At 38.1% G+C, this 14043-nt stretch overlaps 1 protein-coding gene and 1 long non-coding RNA gene across 3 annotated transcripts; one reads left to right on the forward strand and one right to left on the reverse strand.

Moving 5' to 3' along the window:
* Positions 1 to 4138, reverse strand: LOC120104292 (E3 ubiquitin-protein ligase PRT1-like; the record flags this gene model as incomplete). The annotated part of the gene is made up of 8 exons (XM_089927699.1): positions 1 to 766; positions 1187 to 1309; positions 2090 to 2334; positions 2451 to 2654; positions 2741 to 2791; positions 2908 to 2919; positions 3738 to 3965; positions 4105 to 4138. Coding segments are annotated over 8 exons (1143 nt in total), but the record flags the coding sequence as incomplete, so codon positions are not given.
* Positions 4139 to 8452: 4314 nt separating this feature from the next.
* LOC103711832 (uncharacterized) lies at positions 8453 to 13921 on the forward strand. 2 transcript variants are annotated; one of them, XR_016398781.1, is made up of 4 exons: positions 8453 to 8653; positions 9326 to 9384; positions 9490 to 9589; positions 12344 to 13910. It is a non-coding gene; the product is annotated as an uncharacterized LOC103711832 (long non-coding RNA). The 2 variants fall into 2 exon arrangements; XR_016398780.1 differs by having other exon boundaries at positions 8455 to 8653; positions 9490 to 13921.
* The last annotated feature ends 122 nt before the right edge of the window (positions 13922 to 14043 follow it).

Consider the following 14043-nt stretch of genomic DNA (forward strand, 5'->3'; position numbering starts at 1 on the left):
TAATTCTGAGTGGATCCCCATGCACGCACGTAGAGTCTCGGGATACTAAACAGATTCGATACAAATCTATAAAACAATCCCATCCAATAGAATAATATTAAGTGAAACGAGAGCTAGAACAGGAGCATTTGCTTAGATGAGTGGGAGATTTGGAAATGATACAACGGCGACTTAGGATTCAAAGAGTCAACAAACAAATCCGTAAGAAATTGTGGTATCGTAACAAACACACGCATGGCACCTTTTAACATGTCCATTGCCTTTCACAAATCATCATTCCTTTCACATGCACCAACCTTTGTTAGTAGCCTATTTACTGTCTCCTGGGAATCAAAATATTCATCAAGAGTTTTTTGATGTGGTCTATTTGCATTTTTGCACTGATTTCTCAAGCCAGACGAATGATCGACTAGGACCCCATACACAGTTGATAAAAGCTTGCAATAACTCAAATAGATCTTTTCTCTTCCTTCCAGGCGTCTCCATTTCTACTTCCAATTAACGGTACAGAATCAAGGTTTCAATGGTCCTCCAGAGGACCACCAACGAGATCCACAGGCGGTACTTCCGGTTGCAAGATCTCAAGCATCCATATCTTGCATAACATCCTTGAATCATCACTTTCAAGCCTATGTTCAGGTCTGTGCTGTTGATTGAATCTGCCAGGCAGTGTGGAGTTGCTACTGTAGCATGCTCCACACAGGTCAAAGCCCACCTTCTCTTTGCAGTCTTTACATTTGTACCTTTCTCCAACTATGGGATACATCTGCGCAGACAAAATCATACTTGGTAAGTTAAGTTCAACCTGTATCTCGAAGAACAAAAGATTGTAAATGTCATACTAAAGAAAAGATAAGCTTCGGATCTGGGACACCTCAAAAGTAAATGCTGAAAGACATGCTGTTGAGCATTTGAAAATTTTCGTCTTTAACAGGCAGAATACAGGAGTTTTGAATACTTGAAGCTTTTAGCAATTATTTGAATACTTTTAGATGTTAACAGCCAGATGACTTACCGTTTGTCTAGAAATTCTGCCTCTACATCTGCATCATTGTGTATTATCTATAGATTTTCTCTTTCTGATTTCTTTTGACAAGAATTTCAGAGTAAAAAAGGAGGTGACTTGCAGGTTCAGTCACAAGTTTCATGCTAGTGAAGAAGAAATGTTGTCAGCATATGAACTTACCCCACATGAATCACAACCAACTCCAACATGAGCTTTTGAAAAGTCTGCATTGTTTATCTGTAATTTATCATCCTTGGAATGACAAGGTTTGGCATTTGGATTCTGAGTTTCGAAAGCACCTGAGAAGATATATCAGCTTATAACTAAACAGATGTTTAGTTATAATAATTTCAGAAAGGAAGCAACAAAACATATGAATAAGTCCATAAGGAAAACATGGTCTAAAGTGGCTGGTACATCCATGCAATTAAAGATGAGGCTTAGAAAGAACTTCCAGTAGACAAGGTTATTGCCAAGAAGTCATTAAAAAAGAGAAAAGAAGCAAGTTGGCCAACTTTCCTAAGATACCCAATCTAAATAATTAATATATACTAAAGCCAGCAGTGGCATCAGCAGAGTTTTGTTGGAAGGCTAACTCAGAGTTAAACCCCTGCTATTACAACTGACGGTACCTGAGCTAGTAATGGCAACTAGCTAGAGATGAAAGGGAGGCGATCAAATTACTAGCATGGAGGCACTAAACCTCCATATCTCTAAAATAAGTTCAAACTTCAAACTAAATTTTCTTCTTCTAATTTGTTTCGATTATTCATATAAAGCAATCACTGAAGCAAAAGAAATTAAAGGCCAAATCAAATATGAAAATCTGATACCAGATGGCAACAGCAGACTCCGATCAAAGAATCAAAGCTGAAAGAATTTCCACATAAACAAGGAAGAATATTTTCCACCTTAGAAAGTTGGATATGAAGAATGATATGCTAAAGTCCTGGGAAACAACATAAAGAGAATTTTAACACAATGATTCAATTTGTAGGACAGTCACAGTTCTCTTTTTGCATATATAGCAGGATATACAATCAAATGCTAGATGGTTTAACTGTGTCTAGCTAGAAGCCTTTAAAAACAATTAGAACAATAATTTGGAAATAAAACTAGCAAATAAAACTCACTGTTTAATGATTTTTCATCCAAGTTGTTAGACCACACTTTCTCTTGCCTAATAGCATATTCTTTTGGGAATAGCTCTTTCAAGAAATGATCCAGCTGCAAGCAAACTTTTGGAAACTGCCCAGGGTGCACTCTCCGACAAACTTGACATTTAAGGGGTCCATTCGCTATCCCAGCCATACAGGAGTGACAATATACTGTATATGAACTGAAAACCATCAAGTCTTGAAAGCCTCTGTGACTATGTACACGTAGAAAACCTCTGTGACCGACCACATACATACTATCAATGGTTCAGGACCCAACAACTCACCATGACCACAATTGAGAACTGAAGGTTGAAACAGCAATTCCTTGCACCCAGCACATTGCACATCACTTACAGAAACCTGCTTGCAAGTTTCATTCATTTGATCATCTTCTATTAAGTGACCTCCTTCTATGAATACTTTATGATCGGCTTTGAGATTACTGACAGAATTTTCAGTCTCATCCAGGATAGGAGGGTTGTTTTTGTCTGTAAAAGAGGTGGCAGAGCACTAGTTAACAAAGAGGAAACAAGTAAGAGAAGAATAAGCAATGCAGCTGCGGCTGATTAGTTACCAGCGTGATCTACCCACTGAGGCGAGAAGCGATCCAGAATCTTTTCTTCCTCTGGGACAATAGCATAATAGAATGTTAGTAAAAGTAGATGATCACGACATGGCAACAGTATTGGCATGCACTTCAAATAAACTACAAAGAGCCAAATCAGGTCCTTTAATTATTACCCAATCCGCTATCTACACAAAATGATATACATACATAAAATAAAAGTTAGAATGGAGAACTTCTAGTATTTTTAGGGCTCGTTTGGTTTGCAGAAAGTATTTTTCCTCCTAGGAATATGATTTCTGGGAAGCAGATTCTTAGGAAGAGGATGTCTGGGAAAGTATTTTTGGTATGTTTGGTTGACCATGAAAAAATGACAGATTTTCAGAGTGCTGAAGGCCAACTATCTTATATTTCTAATATGTATATTTCTTTATAGTTAAGACGTTGCTTTCCGTGAAATTAATAATTCAAATTTGTGGTTTACTGCCTTTTAGGCTCACTTGGGCTCGTTTTTGTTTGGTTGACCATCCACTTTTTTGGAAAAGTTATTTATAATTTCTATTATACCCTTAATAAAAATTAGGTCTTTAATGCATCTTAAATGGTGAAGGACTTTTTTGAAAAAAAAATAAAAATTGAGTGATTACTGACTCATAGGAAAGTAACTTTCCTATGTTTCTCATGGGAAAGACTTTTCCATAAAATGTGTGAATCATATTCCCATGGAAATACAACTTTCTAGTCTCTCTCCTTTGAAAACTCCAACTAAACAAGAGGCATCTCATTACTTTCCCGTTGACCACACTTTCCCCTCTTCTTTTTCCGCGAACCAAACGAGCCCTAGTAGTGAAATAAGAGCAAGAAAGTGGTAACCGGCAAACAGCATGGATCAATCAAGTCTACTTTTTGAGAAACACCGATCTACGACTTGTCAAATACAGATGCAATCTTGACATGCATATGACTGGCATATTAAGAAACAAAAAGCATTATGTTTTCTTAAAACAGAATATATACTCCATCAGCTTGACATCTACTGAATATAAAAACTCACCAAGAACTTCCTTTTCCCTTAAATTGTAGGCCTCAGGTTCCATTTTCCGGAGCAGATGGTGAAGCAACTGACAGATACTAGGAAAATAATTATACTGCTGCCTGCATATAGCGCAGTTGGATGCTCGCGCTCCATGCATGGCCTTGTATATGCACCAGAAGCAAGAAATATGGCCGCAAGCTGCAAGAAAAGATATTCAATGAAGACAAACGTCTCAAGAAAGTGATATTATTAGTTATACTGCAAGCAATAGTTTCTTTTATCAAATTACGTGGCTTGATCCCTTATATCCAAAAAGAAAAAAGAAAAAAAACCTTACCCAGAACAACAGGCTTATAGAGAAGGTCCCTGTGACATCAGAAAAACCAGAAATATATAAAAATCTCGTATTATTTGGGGATAAATGACTGGTCAAACAACAATTAAACTATTGTGTTCTTTGAAAAAGAAGTTGTGAAAAAAGTGTAAGAATACAAAATTAGAGATGGTCTCCCAAACTCAGTTGAAAAATTAGCTATCGGAGCCGTGCCATTGCCATAGCACGACAGACGAAAACAAGACACCAGAATCATCAGCGTTATCAAGAACATCTCCTATTTAATATTTGTCAGCAAGGCAAGGGTATTACATCCCTAAATTACGTACCTATATTCCAACATGTCCTTAGAATTCCAGATAATGCCGAAGAATCCAAATGAGCTAAAACCTCGCACCCAAATGTTCTACTTTGATTCCAACTTATGTTTAGCAAAATGAAAAAGATTTCAACTTTAAACCAGAACAACGCTGAAAAACAATTTTGGCTTGTTCATCTTCACAGATCCATGCTTCCAATGGTAACGAAATTCGAACCTTTGATCCTTCGATGCAAGTTCCAGACAAGAATCCCAATCAAAATCTCCTTTTTGAAAAGGAAAAAAGAAAAAGAAAGAGCGTCTTCATCGAGCTCCATCTAAATAAGATAACGTCAAAAGAAATGAGAGACGAACATGCAAGGAGAGAGGTTCTGAGGATGAATGAAGGGATATTAGAAGGAAAGAAGCTCACAGGCAAACGCCGCATCGGAAGGAAGAGAGCGAGGTAGGGAACTTCAGGGCTCTGCCACCCACTGAACTCGCTGAGCGAGAAGCGTCCATGCGATGAACTTCTCGTAGAGAAGGATCGACGGGAGGGAGACAGATCCCCGGGCAACGAATGGACTTTATACGAACCAGAGGACAAAGACGCTTTAACTAATTTTGTTTGATGGCGTCCGTCTTTACGATAGGATGACATAGTGACCGTGGCCATCCATAGCTGCATAATTTTCTACGCCGCAGAAAATCCAAACTTTGACCGCTTGCTACAAATATTGCTTATCCAAACTTTGATAGCAACACCCCAGCTATTGTTTGCTCACCTTTTTGTTAATTGAAAATTTTCCAATAAATAACGACTAGAATGAACAAAAACAGTTTTACTAATAGCTATGTGTAGTTACATATTGCTAATTACAAGAACGCGTACTTTTATATATATATATATATATATATATATATATATATATATATATGTATATATATATATATATATATATTGTTTTATACTGGTTATTCATTGAATAGGATGCTTATAAAAAACTAAGTAATTTAATAATATATTTCGGCTAGTCATTTTAAGTGTGATCCTAGGTTGTTACAAATAGTTTCAGAACGAGCTCAATTCATGACTTATGTGGACTAGAGAACATGTAACACTGATCCATTGGAGCTGACTATGGATCGATCGTGATGTTTGTGACTATATTTAAATGAATTTAAACTTTTAGTCTGACGAGAATGTTAAGATTTAAATGGGAAAGTATATAAAGACCCACATATTTAGCCTCATATTGATTATTCACTAGATAGATTTTGGATATTTATATGAGATTAAAAAATCTAAATAATATCTTCCAACTAATTATTTTGGATAAGCTTCTGAATTGTTATACCAGTTATTGTTGCACCCATTACCTTCAATAGTGAAATCTTGCACTATCCAAATCAAAAATATGCTGAAATATCTAAAGTGGGATGGAAGGGTGGTGGTGGTGGAATGGTAAACGGACGCTGCGTCATGGTGCTGAACTATCTATAGTGGGACGGAAGGGTGGTGGTGGTGGTGGTGGTGGTGGAGTCGTAAACGGACGCAGGAGGAAGAAGTCCACGTTTTTGAAAGATTTGATGTTATTGGCGCAGTCAAACGTAAGGATTCCATGGGGTTGGTGGGTCAGGATCAAAATCGCCGGCTTCAAAAACCATCGGGACTCATTCCTGGTGCTGGAACGTCAGCCGTAAAAGGGCAAGACGAACCAAAAAATAATAAAAAGAAGAATCGAAACTTGACCATGGAACGTACGTACTACTGCCACTCGAAGCCGCCACTGAGAGCCTTTGATTCGTTATGCTCTACAAATAGCACCGTTTTAATATTAATACTCTAAGAGGTTCCAACCATTTTGTCAAATTATTCTTATATCTGTTTTCCTTTCATGCAAAGATTTTTATCATTTTCAACTGCATTTAGGATACCAGTCATCTTCCTGGAATAACATTTTTATGCGAGCTGTGGGTGGCAATTTGGGTTCGGATCCTCTACATTACAAAATAAGTAATGATATTCCATTTCATACCTAGATTCATGCTACCTCATAATCAAGAAATCCAACAGAGCCCTCCCGTTAGCTCACACCTGCCTTCTTGAAAAATGAAAGGCCCTCTAATGCAGCAGAAGACATGGATGACTGCTTGCTTAAGACGATCCTGGAGTTCCTTTCTCTCCAACATACACAAGATATGGAAGCCAAAAACATCAGAATAATAGGCTGAGATTGTTTTTGGTAGTTTCTACTCCTCCAATCCAAACAAAGATGCTCGGTGAAGCTCTTCCACAGAGAAGCAAATTGCCTTCCAAATGGTGGAGAACCTGCAAGAGATTTATTCTAAGTTTTTTCCATGATTTTCTCTGGTATGTTTCTTCTTCCAGCATAGCGAGAGGAAGTATTCAACCTTCAGGAGCTTCCATAGAGGGCTTACCAAAGCATACTTAATGCCCCTAGCATCAAAATAATCCCTATTTTTCTATTTAAAAAAAAGGAAAACCCACTTTCTTCTCAAACAATCATGAATGTCGATCAAAAAACATCAGTCTCTTGCTCGGACATGTATCTTTTTTTTTTCCCTTCTTTTCTCTACCATCTTAAATTCCTGCCATCCCATAATTCTTTTTTTGAGAGAAAGGGTGACTAAGCCACCCAATTTATTGAATATATGACAGAAATATATACATGAGAGTCAAAGAAGATATGGATAGAATGTACAATACGAAGGCAGGGGGGGAATAAATAACAACCAGTGAGAAAAAGTGGATAAAACAGCAGGCAATATGATGAGAAGAAGATTAAGTCCAGCTTCCTGTTAGGCTGGTCTTTGATTCAATTTAGCTTCCTATCAGAATGCCACCCTTTAATTCTCATATATTAGATCACACATCTCTTCTTGTTATCCCTTACTATATGGTTTCTTCCCAAACACAAGTCATCAACATAATCCTTATTTTTCTCTATAAAAAATAATTTTCTTCTCAAACTCCAATCATGAATTTAGATCATAAAACATCCATGCTTTTTTTCCCTCTTTTCTCTATTATCCTAAATTTTTGCCACCTCACAATTAAGGAATCTGTCATAGCCCATCCGTTAGTCCACACCGCTCTTTATGTCACCCATTCCTCATCATCTCCTTTCTTCTGAAAAAAAACCACTTTCTTCTCAAATTTCAATTGCAAACTCCGATCACAAAACATGGATCTTTTGCTCGGCTATGTGTATATATATATATTTTTTTATCTTTTCCCAATTATCTATGATTCCTTGATTTCTTCTCATTATTTTTCGCTCCAAAAAAAAGAGTAGGGGACAAGAATCGATCTCTCCCTCTTGCTTACAAGTTCTTTTGTCTCCTTCTTTTTTTTTTCCCTCTATTCTACATAGAATTTGATCTTAATTTTTTATTTTTGACCACTCGGTGCATAGGCTAAGGATCTCCAAAATATAAGATTTTTGATGTGTAAACGGTTTAAAAGTAGTAGATCATGTCCAACGGCTCAAAATGTTGATATTGGATCTCCATCATCCAAGCATGATCTGATTAGTTTTAAGTGAAGAACACTTGAGGACATTCTAGCCTACACCCCTCTCTCTCTCTCTCTCTATGTATGTATGCATATTTGTCTATCAACGTTGGTGCTCGATTGCTAATCTTCATAAAATTAATTCCAACAAAATAGTAGTTTTGGTAGAATGGTTTGAAAACACCTATCAGCAATGCTACACACTTTATAATTATATTTTTCATGATGTTTGTCAAACATTACCACTTTCCTACATATCTTTTTTTAATTATGAGCATCCAAGTTGGCATTTCTAAATGCCTAGGTCCTAGTCCTTTGTAGCATCGAGAGACATACAACATTTTAGATCCATGATCTCATTCATGAATCACTCGAATTATGCCTGTTTGCGGATTCGAATTCTCCTTTCATGACGAAGACATCACTTTTGATTTCTATGCGGTTGTCTGAATTTGCGCAATCTTGCAGAGTCTTCATGTCATCCTCCATGGAACGGTCAAAGATCTCCCCCCCACCTGGGAGAACCGAGACACCAAGTCCTCTCCGGACACGTGTTGGTCCCTCGTCCCCTCTCAGGTGTTTTTTTTTCCAAAAAAGAAAAAAGAAAAAAGCCTTTCCTTTTTTTAATCCTAATTTATTCCTTTTCCTCCCTTATTCTTGCGCGTGATCAAAGCTAATCCCTGCCCAATCCCCGCCCCTTTCTTTCTTCTATGGAGGTAATTCGAAATTTCTCTTCTTTTTTTTTTCCCCCTAGGGCGTCTGATCGTACCGTGGATGAGGTCCTTTTCAGGGATTTAGTTGATCCAGAGAAACAGTTTTGGGTTTGGGAATTTTTGTTTTGCAGTGATGTTTTCTGTTGGCAATCCTGATCATCGCTCTGGTGAAACAAGATTTTAGGCCATGAGAGGAGAATTTATTGATTTTACTGTAAAGTAATTGGATTTTTCTTAAATTTAATCTCTGATGCCGCAGAAATTTTTTTTGTGCTGCCAAAAAAAAAAAATCGAATTTGGAATCAAATTGCAGGGAATCTCTTGGAACATCAGTCCGCGTTCTATAGGCTGAGTTGAAATATGGCAGGGGTTTTCTTTGTCTGAATTGTTTTTTTGGCAACGTGGTTGTGATTATTTCTTAATTTCACCTGTTACTCTCAAGAAAAGGATGGTAGGTTGCCAAAGGAAAAGCCTTTGATTTCCTTTCCTTGAACATCAATACCTAATCCGTGTTCTATTTTTCTTCGTTCTTGTAGAAGTTGTCTTTGTTTCGCTTTTCTTATTCTTTGACATTTACACTTCAGCATAATATTCTTTCTTTATTCTTTTGAAAAAGAAACTTTTTTCTTCAAAATCTCTATGACAGTCTGATGAAATGGTTAATGCTGTTTGTAGGACGTGACTTGGTGTACCTATATCTCCAGCCAAAGAGTTGAAAGAGTTGGATGGCTGAGGTAGATATGTTTTACTTACTTTATAAAACTTTTCATAATTTTGAAGCATGTGGCGATCATTCATGTGGGACTGCTCGGATTTACTGGTAAAAGCTTTCTTTTCAGGACGGTCACAGAGTTGTCCTGAATGTGTATGATTTCAGCCAGGGGCTTGCTCGCCAGCTTTCAATTGACATTTCTAGGCAAGGCCATCGATGCCCATACGGTAAGCTCCTCTCCCTGCAGATGCCACCATGCTCTTTAACTCCATCTGCAAATTTGGATGGAACCGTAGAATGGCCAGTCACATTTTCTGAAATTATTCATGTGCTATCACTTATGAGTTTCTGTCCAATGGTCAATGACAGATGATGGATTTATGCAAATCTAGCCTTCTGGGTTTTCATGGTAATCACAGAAGAGTTCAAAGAACCTGAAATGCTCTGAATCTATCCCTACTGCATTTGCCATCATAGAAAACTGCTTGTCCAAAGACATAGGAGAATTAGCATTCATTGTTATGCCTTAGCCAAGTATCAGAACCCAACCATGGGACTTACTCACCACCATAAACTTAGCAAGAAGTTAATAGCACTGCACGTCTTACTTTCTGTCCCACCTCAGAATAATCTTCTACCTCCATGTACCCATTAGCCTATTTTTGTTCGCCTCATGCTCTCTTTTCTCAATCTTCAGAAATATGTGTCAGAGATTTGGTAATTTCCATGATAATATAATTATCTTGAAAGATTAATTTGAATTCCCTAAATCCTGCCAAACCAATCTAACATCCATGATTATGTCGAATGATCTTCAGAGTTGCCTATTTGAATGAAGTTTATGGCTGTGGAACGGCATACAGTTTCTTCTAGATTTCTTGTTCCTTCTCCTCTTTCCTTCCCTGGTCAGAATACTTGTTGCAAGTTCATCGATCACCAATCCATATGCTTGGTATTTGCATTATTGCAAGCTATCTCATCCTTCTGTTTGATTTCTTTAATGTGCAAAACAAGTTGCGGAAGGCGCCCAATGAGAGTCAAAGGTTGAAAATGTTTTTCCCTGGTTCTCTTTTTTTCTCTTCTGTGATTTGGGTGTTTAGAAGGCTTTCCTTTTTTCTTGTAGATCAAACTTCTTCGTCAAAGACTGTAATGACACACATTTTGTTTGAACTGTAATCATATGTTGTGTTTCACATGATTTGTGCAGCATATTGACAAAAAAACTATTTTATCAAAGGTGATATGGTTTGTATTTTCAGTCGTATATTTTGTTTCACATGATTTATCCTTTAAATCCATATATAGGTCAGCTGACATCAGAGTTGCTGTCGATTATTACCTGTGAAGGGTCAGGAAGATGGTTAGTGAACTGTTAGTTTAGGTAAGCTAGATATCCTCTCTGTGTAGTTAGGGCCCATGCCGTAGCAGTCTATAGTTTTGTGGGCATAGTCGCAGCTGCCATGTTACTGCCTTGTTCCGAGCCAATTGCAATAAAGGACATCTACTCAGCCTCTGGTTGGTTAGTTTTTGCCATGTTGCATGTGTGTTGCTATCAGACTCTGGCTTGGCAGCACAGATTCTTCATACTCAAAATAATATGCTACAAAAATTTTGACTTTTTATAGTTGATTATGACGCGTGCATGCTTATGCGTAATGACAATCAGCAAACAGATCAAATAATTGCCAGTCCTTTCAAAATAAGTCAAATTATGCCTTATATTTGCTTATGCATGATAACAATAGGCAGCCAGAAAACTTTGCATAGTTTTTGAAGATTTCGATTACTGCTTATGAATAATTTATGGAGAATCTTGCCCCTTTCAACATACTGAGCCCTGTGCTCTATTTTCCTTTCTTTTCTTTTCTTTTGTTCTCAATCAAAATCAGTTGTATTTGTTTGATTTAAGGTTACAGCCTGCGACATTGGAAAAAAAAAAAAAACTCACGAGTCAGGAGGAAATGCGATATAATGTCTCACAAGTATTGTCCTGCTGGAGGGTGCTTCTAGTGGTTCGCAGCTGGTGTTTTGCCTTCAGATTGTCATCAAGTTTATAAGTTCTATTTTGATGCATGCCATAGACTATTGCTGTTGCATTTGGAAATTTTATTGAACATGCATAAGGGACTTGACTTTAATCTCTAGTACACATGGGGTGAGACAACCATTAGAACTTCAAGTCTGATTCTGAGTTTGTAGCAAGTTAGACTGTCAAACTTTTATTGATACCTAGAGAACCCATAAAGAGGAAGTTTTGTGCATTGTATTTGTATTTACTTTCTTTTTCATTGTGTTCTGCACTTTCTGCACTGCTCTTTCTTTTAGTCTGTCATAACCCAGTTCTTTTTTGGGGGCTTGTGGGCTGGCCCGAAGATGCCAGGCCCAAGCCAATCGCGCCAAACCCTGTTTCTGCGGGCTTGTAGGCCTGCCCGAAGAGGCCAGGCCCAGCTCGATTGTGCACAATGGCACGATCTAGATGGATGAGAGACTCCAATGGGAGTCTGCTTCCTCTCTTGATTTTGGCGGAGTCGGAGACTCTCCAAGGGCAATCCGAGTTTGACTTGAACTCTAGGATAACGCCTATTTAATTCCCCTCTTCCTCCTTTGAATTCCACCACTGGAATCGCCGAGGATCGCCGCCAATCTCAACCATCCTTCTCCGATTCTCCTCCTCGATTCAAGTTAATAAGAAACGGATGATATGACATAAGAAATTGTTGTTGAACAATTGGTTATATATATATATATGTGTGTGTGTGTGTGTGTGTGTGTGTGTGTGTGTGTATATGTGTGTGTATATGCTTCTTTGAAAAGATGATAATGAGAACTGATGTGCATGTTGTTTATGAGTTTTCCGACTATTCATACGATATTCAGTTATCTAGCCTTATTAATTGACTATTTTCTTATTATTTATGATGTAGCAGTTTGGGTTTTTTACTGGGCTGAAAAAGCTCATAATTTTCTTACTTTTTTCTCAGAGTCACAAGAGGCATAGACTCGAATGGGAGAGATGTGGAGTTTGTGCAGCTAGTCATTAGTTAGTTATTTATTTATTTTATTTTGCTGAAAGTGATGGATATCGAAAAATTTATAATTGAAGTATTAAAGAATTAATGAAAGTGGATTAGTTTAATTGTTGGTATTGTGTGAATTATGCCCATATGTTAGGCCTAGCATATTTTCTAGGGCTTTGCCCTAGGGAGTGTGCAGTCGTCCTATGTTTCGGACCCGAGTGTTGGATTCGGGGCGTGACACTGTCTCCCCCCAATAATCATTGCCCATGAATTATTTTGACTTGATTGCTCTCTCTGGAAACTAACCTATTCTTAATTATCTGTATAGATGGATCCTAATAGGCAATTCTCTTCCCTCATTATTTTTGCAATATGTGAACCATAACACGCATTCAGGAGCGGTGGTATATGGATATGAATACTCCTTTGTGGGAGGCATTCAGCGTGATCCTGCTGGAATGACACCTTATGGTGCGCCTGTCCGGGTGATCGAGCTGGGGGTGACTCACATGCCTAAGTATTTGAGGAATATTTGCAGGAGATCGGCCTGCGTTGCACTGCTGAGACCTATAAACTTACTAAAGTCACAACAGCTGCAAAAATTTCAGCAATGAGGTTGCTGAATTTCTGGTTGGCACCACTATCCCGGACTCCATCCTTAATCTTCCAAATGAAAGTTATGAGCAGCCCAATGGGTCCCCTAATATGCAAGAGCATTTGTATGGCTTCACAGATATCCATTGCATTGTGCTGATAGTTTCTCGCTAATCTCGATGCTTTATTGTTCATCTGCAGTACAAATGATTCAACTGTAGGAATCAACATTGAGAGTTGGTGCAGTTCCTCAAGCTCCTCGGTTCGCACCTGCTGCTGCCATGGCTCAGTCTTATCATTTCAAGCCCAAGCAATCGCGCAAACACTGTGAAACTGGAGAACCAGAAACAGGAGATGCAGTCCCTCCTGCAGTGGAATCTGCCACTACACAACAGGAGAAGGAAACCTTCTGCCAGTGGCCCCCTTGGAGATGCTCAGAGTAGGGTGCAGGAAGAGATCATGAAAGAGTTTGCAGCGATCATGGCTACTGGAATGCTTCGTGCTAGCGAGGCAGCGACACTTGCCACAAGGAGAGCAATGGAGAGGCATCGGTGCTTAAATTTGCCCATGCAGCATGGTTGAAGAGCCACAGGTTGCATTGTTTTTTTTCTCGTAGCAGAAATTAATATCTAAACCGTTCTTTTGCTGCCAGAGATGTCTGCTGTCTTTCTGGAATGCGAACCATGACGGCTTGTATGCTTTTGCAAACTTTGTCCGCCTGTGGAATCAATTATACTTTTACTGCCATGGTTCAATGAAATATGATGTACCATGTCGAACAAATGTTGAACTTGTCATATTAATAGTGAAATAGAAGAATAAGAGTCTGAGATATCTATCGATGTTTATTACTTTGCATCAAATGTTACAGCGCATGCCATAATTTTGATTTCTGAAATCAATATTGAAGTTCTGGAGATCTTTTCTTTGCCGTTGAAACTCTTATAACAAGAATTGTTACGATTTTTTTTGAATGGGAGGATACGATTTACTAATGAAACAAGCCATAAGATATTAAATCTCATCTTTTTTATATGGTTTGGTTGGGTTAGTTTTCTCGGACTGGGTCA

This window comes from Phoenix dactylifera, chromosome 16, assembly GCF_051530095.1.
Source record: "Phoenix dactylifera cultivar Ajwa chromosome 16, Ajwa_hap1_PhDact_Kaust_v1.1, whole genome shotgun sequence".
In the NCBI taxonomy this organism is placed as follows: Eukaryota; Viridiplantae; Streptophyta; class Magnoliopsida; order Arecales; family Arecaceae; genus Phoenix; species Phoenix dactylifera.